Below are 12,115 nucleotides of genomic sequence, written 5' to 3'. Positions count from 1 at the left end.
CCACAGCTGGCACCTGCTATTTTCTGCATCAATAACACCCTCCCAAACACAGCCAGACCACAAACACACATTTAGAAAGTAAAGGTAGCAGGATCACAATGACCTTAAAGTTCATCCAGTGCCAACCCCTGCCATGGGCAGGGACACCTTCCACTATCCCAGGCTGCTCCAAGCCCCATCCAGCCTGAACTTGGGCTTTCCAGGGATGGGGCAGCCACAGCTTCTCCCAGCAGCCTGTTCCATTCTTAGTGCCAAAAATGACCAAGGGGGTCTGGTTTGAGTGGGAATATGTACATGATGAATTTGCTTACAAAAGCTGTATCATATCATTTTCCTGGGAATCAGAAACCATGGCATACTTTGGAGTATTTCCCATCTGACTTTCTTTATTTCCTCATATCTTAACAAACATAACAAACTGAAACATGGAGTTATTTCTTTTCTGTTCTGTAATAAAAAAGATACTGTATTTTTATGCCTAGAAAATACATTAAACATTCATTTATTGGTGAGATTTTCATTATGTAATTACATATGCCTTAGTTTTGTGCATAGGAAATGTACAGTTTAACATGCTGATTTTATTACCAATTTTAAAAAGGCATGGAGCTTTAAAACAGATAGGAGATAAAGTATGAATTTCCCATGTATTGCTGAGTACAGGTGAGATTGGAATTGAAGCAATATGCTGTGTTCCTGTAACAGATTAATTTCAATGAGAGGTACTTGTTCAATTAGAATCAATCTTACAATCAAATAATAAGTACAAAAAAATAGGAGTATTTTTTTAATACGTGCATGTTAGTCTGTAAGTATTTCTAATTCATTTTGCACTTCCTCTGGTGGCTGCAGCTGAATGGCACTTCTTAAATATCCAGGCTGAATTTTTCAGGAATAATTAGCAGTTCTGGGGACCTATTCAGAGGACCCAAACCTATTTATCACTCTCTGACATCCCTCTTCAAGGTAGTTAATTTGAGATGAAATTATTAATCCTTATCCAACTTCTTCCATCCAAAGACCCTATATACTCATCCCAATGAACTCTGACATCTGTTTTGTTACACAGCCTCTCACCCAGGTTATCTGGCCAAGGAGATCTGTCCAAACATTTAGAAAAGTTTTAAATTTCACCAGGCAGCTGAGCAGTTTTACACACTACATATTTATACAAACAACTACATCAGGCTCACTTAACTTGCTCAGCTCTATGTCTAAATCAACGTACTAGCTTGTTATTTGTCTTAAACTATAAACCAAATATTTAAAAAACAAAACAAAAAACCAAACAGAACAAAGAACACTATTGGGTTTTAGAAACAAGAATATGACATGATAGTTTGTGGTAATGTTTCAGGCTGGAGCCCTGTACTCAGAACCAGTACTCGGACACGAAGATGTGCACGTTGACGATGTTGCGGTGGGACACCACCCCGCCCATGACATAGTTCATCTCCAGCTTCAGGATGGCGTGGAAGGGTCCAATGATGGGCCTCACCTGGCGAACCACACCTGGGGGGACAGAAATGGGTGGCTCAGATTAGCAGATCTAGTTAAGTCTGGAGGATCTGCACCACTCTCGGTGTTCAGTATAGCCCAGAGAAAGGTATTTTACCTATTGCGCCTGTAAATAGCTTGCAAAAGAAGTATAAAACACAGCTTTTGAGTCAAAATATCTGGAAGATCTATAATGAGAACTCAAGTGTTGCAAATGGCAAAACTCTCCTCTATATTCTGAAATCAGGTTTTTTTTTTTTTACCTTTATCAAATATCTGGAAGATCTATAAGGAGCACTCAAGTGTTGCAAATGGCAAAACTATATATTCTGAAATCAGTTTTGGTTTTTTTTACCTTTTATCTGGAGACATAAATTCAGTAAGCATGCTGTTACACTGGTTTTACATAGTGCAGAAGGAGATTTCCCTGGCTAACCCAGAACATACACTGCTCAGAGGAGTACATGAGCACAGCTGGGAACTCCATGCAATTCCTGGGATTGTGTTGAAAACTCCATTTCATTTGGAACAGTAGAAACTACCTGTATTGCATCAGTAAAATCAACAATTCCCCTGTGAACAGCAGATGACACCAATCTGTAAATCATTAGTGTGCTGAGTCATGGATGGACAACCCCACTGGACACAACAGGAATGAAGTTTAATGAGGAAAAGGGGCCATCTCTGCATCTGCTCCCATGTCATCCTCAAGTGAATGGTGGCCATTCCTTTGCCAGCATTGGAGTTTGATAAGTGTGGTGTTTGTAAGGGTCCCCAGGACATTTACATTCTTGTAATGAACTTTCTTGAACACTTTATGTAAATAACGTATTGTTTTGCATTCTTTTATGGAGGAGGAGAAATTTGATAGACTATTGGTTTGTCCAGTGTCATTGGAGAGGCGGCACTGTCACCCTCCAGCCCACTGTCATTTTTGGAAATCTATAAATGTTGGAGTCAGAAATTAAACACCCTCTTTTTTGCCTTAGAGTGCTGTGTGTCATTTTATTTCATGTGACAGGAGAGGACCCTGGGGAGGCACATCTGGGTCTGTGCCCTGATGAAACGTGGCTACACAGAACAGTGATGCAGCTTCAGACCTACAAAGCAAAGTCAACACAAGCCTTGCCGTTGATTCCAAAGGCTCCAGATGAAGTTATAAACATATTATCACTTCTTGTTTATTTTCTAGGCCTGGTGTTAACACAGTAGGCAGCTACCAAACTGCTCTCAGCTGATAAGGATGTCCCCAGATGTCAAAATCACATGAAGCCAAGGTCAGTCCCTTTAGGGTAGCATTTAAAGCATTTTACTACAACACATCACCAAATAATATATAATACATAGGCACAGGGAGTCTGGTAGGGATCCCAGACATGTCCCTCTGGCAACAGACTGCTCTGACAGGCAGTTTGATTCAGAAGGAAGCGCAGAGTTTAAGGAAGGATGGTTTGAGATCCCCTCCTGCATGCTGGGGATTATGATGGAGTCCCAGCTGAGCTCCTGCAGCTGTTCCCTACCCACCCTCTGGCCTGAGATCTGATGGGAGACATAAACATTTGCTTATGCAGCCTGTCAGCACCTTTTCCTGAGGCAGTGATGGCATTACAGTTCTGTCCTGTTCAAACACTAACTAATATCTTCAGCATGCAGTGAAACTGCAAACTTCTCACCACAGTCACTCTGCCTGCCATATTTGATTAATACCTTCTTAAGCATCCTGCCCCCTACAATCTATATGCATATATATACACTTATATTTTATTTTTTAATTTCTTTAGCTTTCTTGGCTGCTCTCCTATACCTTATAAAAATGCCTGGGCTTGGCAGATGATGTATTGAAACAGAAAAACCTTGCTGAAATTGCTCTCCCTTTAGGGTAGCATTTAAAGCATTTTGCTAACAGCACATCACATTATTGCAGGCACTGCTCTAAATGAGAACCACGGAAATGCACAGCACTGAAATCACTCAGTGCTGGCAATCTTTAACCAACCCCATGAGCAGCTCCTGCAGTGACCACCAAGCCCTAGAGAGCAAAGGCTGCTTCAGTTTTGGTTTAGCAATCCTATTATAGCATTCTACACTTTCTGCACCACTCCACTGGTTTACTCTGCTCTAGAGGTGGGATTGCAAATGGTGTTTTCTCTGCTGTGCTGTGCCACAGCATGGCAAACATTCACACCCTACATTAATGAAGCATTCAAAGCAGTAGTAACCTTCTCATTGGCGTTGGGATGCACCCTGTTAACAGGCAGGGAAAAAGGTGCAATGAGCAAACACTGCAGGCCATGTGGCAGTGCCTTTTCACACAGCTCTCTTGCTGCAGTTTTAAAATCCAGCTGATAAAATGGCTTGAGAAGTGAATGCCACACATGCTGACAGCTATATTGAAGAAAGAAATGGAGGGAATGTAGAAAGAAACAATACTCTGACCATAGTTATTTCTACAGTTTGTTGTGCCAATGTTCTAGATGGTCTTGAAATCATCACCACTGCAAGAACTATTTCCCTTCTCTCCCATTAAATTAATGAGGATGATACAGGATGATACAGCGGATGTGTAAGGATGCATTAATTCTGAATAAGTAGAATAAAAAAAAAAAAAAAAAGAGGAGAAACCCTTGAAATATTCTTCAGGACAAAACCATATGAGAGGTTTGCTGCTCTTGGCAGATTCACTCCTTGAGAGCTTTGCATTTTTGTTTTGTGACAAGTGCTAAAATGGAAAACCTGAGTGTTTTTCTTCACCAAACTCAAGGACAAACGCAGGTGGGAACCCTGCTGCAAGATGCTTTCTGTATCTGGTTCTCTCCTGTCTCAAACCTTTCACATCTCCTACAAGGGAGGCATAGCTCTGCCAGGCCCAAACAAGGCCAGCAGTGCCTTGGGCTCAAACAAAAAGACCAAAAAATAAAAATCTTGAGGTCTAGGCCTGGTCCATGCACTTCCCTGGATCCTTTCTGGCCTTCCTGGAGATTGCAGTGACATTTGCCTTTTTCTATGGGAACTTTTGATCACCACAGTCTTTTAAAGATACCTGAGAGTGCCTTCCAATGACATTGGTCAATTCCCTCAGCACTTCTCCCTCAGCACCCATGGACTTGGTCATTCCCAGTTCAAATGTTCCCAAACCTGAACCTCCTCCACTGTGGGTGAGGATTTCCTGCTCCATATCTTCCTCTTGCTCTGAGAGCCCCAGGATTTCTGAAGGCCAGTCTCACCAGTAAAGAATGAGGCAAAGAAGGCATTGAACAATTCAGCTTTTTCCATGTTTTTGTCACCAGTTCTCCTGCCCTCACCATAGGCAGCCTCACAGGCATTATTTTCTTCCACTCCTCTCCAGTTCATGACAGTGCCTAAAGGAACAATCTAGCTGTCAAACTGCAGGCATTTCCCAGACCACCAGATATCTGTCTGCTGACTTCAGAAAGTTAATTTATACTTGAGATTCCTTAATTTCTCAAAAGCCAAATAGATTTTTTCTTTTTTTTTCTTTTTTTTTTTTTTTTTTTTTTTTTTGTTTTGTATGTATGTGAAAGCTTTTTATATTTCTCTCCATTATTTGTCACAATAACAATGTGGCTCCTGCTATGCTCTATAGTTTCTGATATAATGTGTTTTATTAATAAGCGGCTGCTCTTTGTAAAATGAAATATTTCTTGCTAATCATCACTTCAGGCATCAAATCTTATTCAGAAAAATAGCTCTGAAGATATCATTAATCCTTAAGATGCCACACCTGACAAACATAACTACAGTGAAAGGATTCAGAAAACTCATTAATCAAAATACAAGTACCAAAATAGATTTTCTCATGCTTTGAAGTATATTGCCCTCATAACATTGTGAATTGAATTGAACTTCATTCAAGTTTGATGGTGAACACTTCACAAAATAAAAGTTTTGGAGAATCAAGTCAGAGCTGGATGTTAACAAGGTTTCCATGCTGATGGAGAACTGCTTCACAGAAATGTGGCTGGCTGTACAAATCTTTGCTGAACTATCTGGGGACAAGATTTTCAAAAACATACTTCTCAGACATGAACATCCCAGATCTTTATTTAGGAAAAAGCCTGTTTTTCAGCTATTGAGCAACCAAGTGCCTATAAAACACTTCAGAAGCCAGTTTGGCCACATAAAATTCACTTTTATGAGCTATATGACACTCGGGGTAATTTCACTGTTGGTTTAAGCTGCTCAAAAATAGTGGTCCTGTTATATCCTCCACCCCTTTCCTTGGATGAACACCTGGAAGAAGCAAAACCACAGCCTGGCACACAAGCACTGTCTGACCACAGGGTGGAGTGTGGGCTCAGGGGTGGGCAGGAGAAGGGGATTTCCCTCTGGAGCACCCACAGAGCTTCCCAACACTGAGCACAACATTCTCCTGCTGGGAATAGAAGGGCAGCAGTGATTTCTGCATCATTCAACAGATCAAAATTTTAGGATTCGGTTTGTTATGAATTCAACAACTCCATCAAGGTTAATTTCATTAACCCTTGGGCTTCTCTAGAAATCTTTGATTGCTAAAATGCATCAAATAAAGAGGCCATAAAGAGGTGTCATCACATTAACACGTTTTTGGGCCAGAAACAAATGGTGAATATTTTCAAAGCTATTATCTGCCATTTTGGATCATATGGAGCCTTGGTATTATGAAATCAATTTTTTTTTAAATCTTTGATTTTACTGAGGTTTGGCTAGTTTACAAATGCTGTGATCTTTATTAAGGACACTAAATAACTTCAGAGGGATGTGCTCTTATCTTGGTTTGGCAAACTTGAGGTGCTTTTAGATGTCTGGTTTGCCTTCCAGCCAAACCTGGCAATGGGTTTCATTGTTGACAGTGCTGTGAAATCACTCATGCCTAAAATGCAATAACTGTACTTGAAGTAGCCTCATTAAGAAATAGTTTCCATCATATATTTTTAATCTTTCCTCTTCCACCTTTAGGAATGTGAGATGCTCTATGTATTTAGAAGAGCCTTACACATTTACTAAAACAGGTGGAAAAATTTCAGCAATGAATGTCCAAAAAGTTCAAAATCACATATATCAGCCTCTTGCTACTTTATTCCCAATATCTTATTTCATGTGAGAGTGGCTATGTTCACCCTGCCTGTCTCACAACCACATTATTCCAATTCAGCCACACTTGGGGCCGCTTGGGCAATTAATTATTGCAACCCTTGTGATAAAAGCATTTCTTGGCAAAGAGCCACAGTTATGGCACACAGCATGATGTGGCTCTGTGGTTTGATTTACCATGGAAGAAAAAGAACTTAATCCTGAGGCTGTGACAGAGAAGCCCCAATGGAGTGCTCAGTCATCACCTTGAGGCAGCAGCTCTGCTTTTCCTGCTTGCAGAATTCTGACAAGGAAGTTTCCTTTAATGTGTGTCGATTTCTGACCAGTTCTCAAAGGCTAAAATAAGGGTTCACTTCACCACATTTTTCCCCTTTAAGAACAAAAGGTAAGGTAGGGTTGTTTTTAAGTGAGCCAGGCATCTGTGTGTCATACTGAGAAAGATTTAGGATACACCTTGGGTCTTATCTTGCTTTTCCATTTTTATGGGGAGTGTAGGTGATGCTGCATGAGTAAGATGGTTGCTATCAACACACAGATTTGGATATAGCAGCAGAAGCACCTGAATCACAGAATTATTAAGACAGGAAAAGATTTTCAAGACCATTAAGTCCAACCTTTGACCAACAACTAAAGCAGAACACTGGTATCACATCCAGTCATTAATCAATTGCACATATATTTCACATTTGGATATCATCATAAAAGCAGGTCTTTGACTGCTGTGAACTGGGGCAGAGCACCTCAGAAAGCTGGATTCACACAGAAATCTCTTGGAGGAGCTGCTATAGTGTGCTCGGTGTACTGGATTTCAAATCTGGCTTTATTTGCTCATTTTTTGCAGTATCTCAGCCCACTGTTTAACATGAACACCAGAAAATGCAGGCTATGCAACCTGAACCAAGGACTTTGGTGCTCTTTGCTGTCCCTAATTTAGTCCATTTCTTTCCCAAGTTGTCAGGTTTTATACTTGCCACCACAGTTCACAAAACTTCATCAGAGCTGCAGTGTAATTTATCTGCCTGCTGAGCATTCTGGAAACTGTAACCAAAGGTGGTCTGTACCAATGGGAACACCTTTTACCACCTGAGAGGTGAGATGGACAGAGATCAAGGAGGAGAGTTGAACTAACCTGACTCTTGCAATGTGCTGGAGTGAAATTTGGCATCAGGAAGGTTGTTCCCCTTGAGATCAAGACTCATTCTCACCAGAAAAGCACCTGCAGCATTTCTCAGATATGAAATGAAAATTTGCCTCCTGCTCAAGGTGCTTCTTTGCCCCCAGAAGAGCTCTCCATCCTCATTCTTTATTTTTTCTGGAGGGGAGGGAGGGTGTTGAGCTATTTGACTACTGAGCAGTGCAGTCAGCACCCTCCTGAAAGGGCAGGTTTGGGCAGCAAATCCAGGATCCCGTTTACCAAATGGCTTCTGGGCACCCTCATCTCCCATGCTCTGCTGCTGATTGCAACAGGGCAACCTGGCACAGGGAAAAACTCACAAAATATCCTTTTCTGAGGAGGCCCTCTTGTGAGAGAGGAAGCCCAGGGATGAAACCAGAACAAAGACACTGAAAGGGGCTGTGTCTTTTTTAATGTGCAGCTGCAAAACCCTGTTGAAAAACCTACTGAGTTATGTCCTGCTCCATGACATAGGCATAGCAAGAACCAGTCAGCCTCTGTCCCAAAAACAGAGTTTGCAGCAACAGAGAAGGAGGGAGAAGCAGAGGGAAATGTGAATGGATTTGCCTGGCAGTGGAGAGTGGGCCTAGGGACAAAGTTCTGAACCAGATCTTTTGCAGACCAATGATTGAATTTAATGTTAGACCCTACAAACATTTGCATGGAGAACTGTAAAAAGACTGCCAGACTGTGAATGGGAAAACTACTTATGAGATTCAGAATGACTTATGAGACACAGAACTACTTATGAGACACAGAACTACTACCCCTGTGCTAAGGACAGGCTTCACAGAAGTCAAACAAACCTCGAGTCTCCTTCTCCTGCCCCAGCTAATATGGGATCTCACAAACGCATTTGCTCACGGTACCTGGTTTTGTTTAACTTCTTGATCATTTTTGACAATTCTCTCCTCAGACTCTGGAGCACACTAAACAATCATGATAGCACAGTGGAAATTAGACCAGTGGTAAATCCAGCAGAGTGCTATCAGTAGTTCAGACACTTTAATGGTTCAAAGGCAGCATCACAAACAGTCACCCACATAAAAGAAGCAGGAAATTCAGGACAGAGACAGCAATGGAACCCTTGAAAATAACAATGAAGAGCATCTACACACATATCAGTGTAAATACAAATGCATTCAAGCACCAGCACAACCCCCCATGGAAACTCCATAGTGCCTTTTTACAGCTATATTGGTTCTGGATGTTTTCCAGAAGAATAGCACCATTCTGCTTTATAGGCAAGGATATAGGCTTTGTTTATTAACCAAATGCAATATGGAAGATTTCAGCCTATCAAAACTACTTTTAGATGTATTGTGAAATTTTAAAACCTTCCTGAAGTTTACCAGACTACAAGGTGGGATTACTGTTTTAAAAAATGAATGTATAGCTGAAGGGGAAAGTGTTTTATAGCAACTGATAATACCTCAGGCACTGATAGGACATTTTTGCACAGGTTGAAAATGCATTCTTCATTTTCCACTGACAGCTGGTTAAAGGAGGAATGCAGTGAAAAGTCTATAAAAGCTTTAAAGAAACACCAAACCTGGATAGGTCTGCACTTCTGTTTTCCTCCCACCCATGCTAGTAAGTGATGTTAGGTTTTTAACAGTATCATTTAGATTCATTGCCACCTTGGCCTGTAAGCACGCCAGGAAACAAGGAGTCCTCAATACCTTCTGAACCAGGAAAGACTGGGGATAGGGGATTTGCATCTCTTTTTTAATATAACAGGGTAAAAATATTGGAAGCAGCTTTTTTAAAATTCTTTTTAATCAGATTGCATGAAGTCTACACACTGCCTCTCCAGGAATCTGGCTTTCATTCTTCCTCTTCCACTGGAAGATATTTTCTGTAGGTCAGCAGAGATACTTTGGAGTTTGTTCCTAGTTCTTTTGGCTCCTCCATGTCTGATAGTGCTGATCATTGATTCCTGTTGGATATGTTTTCTTTCCTCGATTTTGCAATACTGTCCTTGCCTCTTCCTTCTCCTGCCTTTGGGCCTACTTCTTCTACATATCTTTTGGGAGACTGTGTTCTTTCTTTTTGTGACATTCCCTGGGGCAGTCCTTTCCTCTGCTTCTGTTTTCTTCTGTTGTGTACCTCAAAACTGCTCCCTCACATTCATCCCCTCCAATGACTTCAGCTGCAATCTCTCCATCAGCAAAGCACAAACCAGCCTGATCAGCCATTCTCCATCCCATCCCACGTAATTCAGCTTCCCTAACATCTCCCTGAAGTCTCAGTGTCAGCTTAGAGGGATAATGGCTGAAACTGAATCTTTTCAGCCCAAAATTCTCAGGGCTGAAGCCCCCACTTTTCTTCTGTACCTTTGTCTCTTACAGCTCCTGCCACACTTTAAACCTTTCCCAAAAGAACTGCACCTTTTCATTTTGAGAGCATCTTGTTCTTTTGCATTCACACAAGCACAGGTCACAGGCAGGTCCTTCTTAAGGCATCACCTCTGTCCTTGTCAGTGACAGCCTGGCTAAAACTGAGTTACCAATGAGGGTCTTCCTGCAAGTGCATCTTCACTGCTCTGTCCTTTCTCCCCTTCTTTTCCCAGTGCTCCTTTCTCTGAACCCCTTCATCAGCTTCCTCTGGTCTGATACTGAGTCAAGGTTTATTACACTGAGGTCTTTCAGTAATTCTGGTTACTATTTTCCTGCTTTTTTCCATGTACTCTTATGGATTTCATCACGCTCTGAACTAGTCTCTGTCTTTTCTTTAACAAAAACAAACCAAACCACCCAGTCAACAAAAAATCACTGTAGAAATTGTCAATCTTTTCTCTTGTAGAGAAAATTAGTATTGTAAAAATATATATATATATATTTGGTCATCTAATTCCCATTAGCAGACAAAATAGCTTTGATATTCTGGCCATTTCTCCTGAAATAGTACAACAGAATGAAGCATGCTTCTTCTTTCTTTTACCAATGCATTTATGATTTATTATCAAAATAAATTTATTATTTCCTATATAGGCAGCAAAAAGACATTAAAAAAGTATGTATAAAAATATTTAAAAATATGCTGCATGGATCTCAGTGGCATATGTGGTCATGCAGCATGATGGTCGAGGTGTGCTCTCCCAGAAGTGCAAAAATTGATTTTTGCAACAAGTTGGAACATTGAAATTGCAGAAAGATTCCTGAAAACCCTTCTGTTACTGCCCTGTTTGGGCATTTGCTCTGCAGGAGTTGCTGTGTTCCACACACAGTTCTGATGTCCTGTAACTTAGTGGGATAACCACTAAATCTTTCTGATACTGTCTGTGCCCTTTGGGGTTTCCCTTCCTTACACAAACCCTTCCCTTTCTTTAAAGCAGGGACTTTGTGAATTCTCATGGACTAGGATCCCATCTGATTTGTCTAGGAAACCTCACAGAACTTTTTAAGGATACACCTAGCATTCTGATTATTAATAATAATAAAAATTATATTATGATGAGAGCAGCAGAACTGCTGCTGGCAGAATTATTTGCAATCCTAATATCGCACAGACAATGTGCTGTCCTGAACCTCTGCCCCTCCAGGTAATTTCAGCTGGGGGGGTTGTTTTGATTTTCCTTTTCCAATTCTGCTGTAGGCAGTTTTCTTTGCAGCTTCCATCCATTAATCTCAAAGTACTTTTACACAGAGGAATTAATTAAGAGTCTTACACACAAGAATTAATTAAGACAGTAGTAGGCATGTTTTATCATCTCCATGTTGCACAGGGGGAACTGAGGTGAGGAAAATGTTGCCCAATTCTTTCACAGAGCTGGGAATACACTTGGCCATGCATCATATCTTCTCAACTCAGTGTTTAAAAATATCCTTTCTCTCTTTGCAATGTGAGGCAAATAATCTGGTTTACCAAGTGAAATACTACTGACACACAGTCCTGCTCTTCAAAATGGAAACCCTTCCCCCAGGCAAATACCTTGGCCAGTCAAATTTCCAAACACATCCTTCTTTCTTAGTTCAGACAGAAAGGAGCACACGGCACGAAAAGCAAACTACTGTAACTCCTGCGGGATCTGATAACATTTATACTCTGCTAAAGAAATGCCCCAATAACTGAAATCTGTAATCTTATCCTGTTTTAACAGACTCTCCCTTTTTCTCAGCATTCACATCTATACTTCTGTTTGATCAAGAAAGAAATAGAAACCTAATGACTTGGGATTTTTATCTGCAGTTCATAAAACCTTTGCAGAGCTGACCTTGTGCTATCCTGCTTCTGAAATGCACCAGTGCCACCTTCAGACCATGTGAAATAGGGCTTTTGAAAGCTGCAGGGATTTTTCTTTTCCCCAGGACAAATCCTGCTGAAGCACATGTATGAACCTGAGCAGGATCT

General features: G+C 40.9%; 1 protein-coding gene across 1 annotated transcript in view; it reads right to left on the bottom strand.

Annotated features, from left to right (window-relative positions):
- Positions 1 to 377: 377 nt before the first annotated feature.
- FBLN1 (fibulin 1) overlaps positions 378 to 12,115 on the bottom strand; it is a 63,863-nt gene continuing 52,125 nt past the window's right edge. The window contains exon 17 of the mRNA XM_058805033.1: positions 378 to 1,512. Coding sequence (XP_058661016.1) covers positions 1,373 to 1,512 — 140 coding nt within the window. The 3' untranslated portion in view covers positions 378 to 1,372. The remainder of the gene's footprint in view (positions 1,513 to 12,115) is intronic.

This window comes from Ammospiza caudacuta, chromosome 5 (genome assembly GCF_027887145.1).
Source record: "Ammospiza caudacuta isolate bAmmCau1 chromosome 5, bAmmCau1.pri, whole genome shotgun sequence".
Classification (NCBI taxonomy): Eukaryota; Metazoa; Chordata; class Aves; order Passeriformes; family Passerellidae; genus Ammospiza; species Ammospiza caudacuta.
The sequence above is the reverse complement of the archived record's forward strand: the minus strand, read 5'-3'. Positions and strand labels throughout refer to the sequence as shown.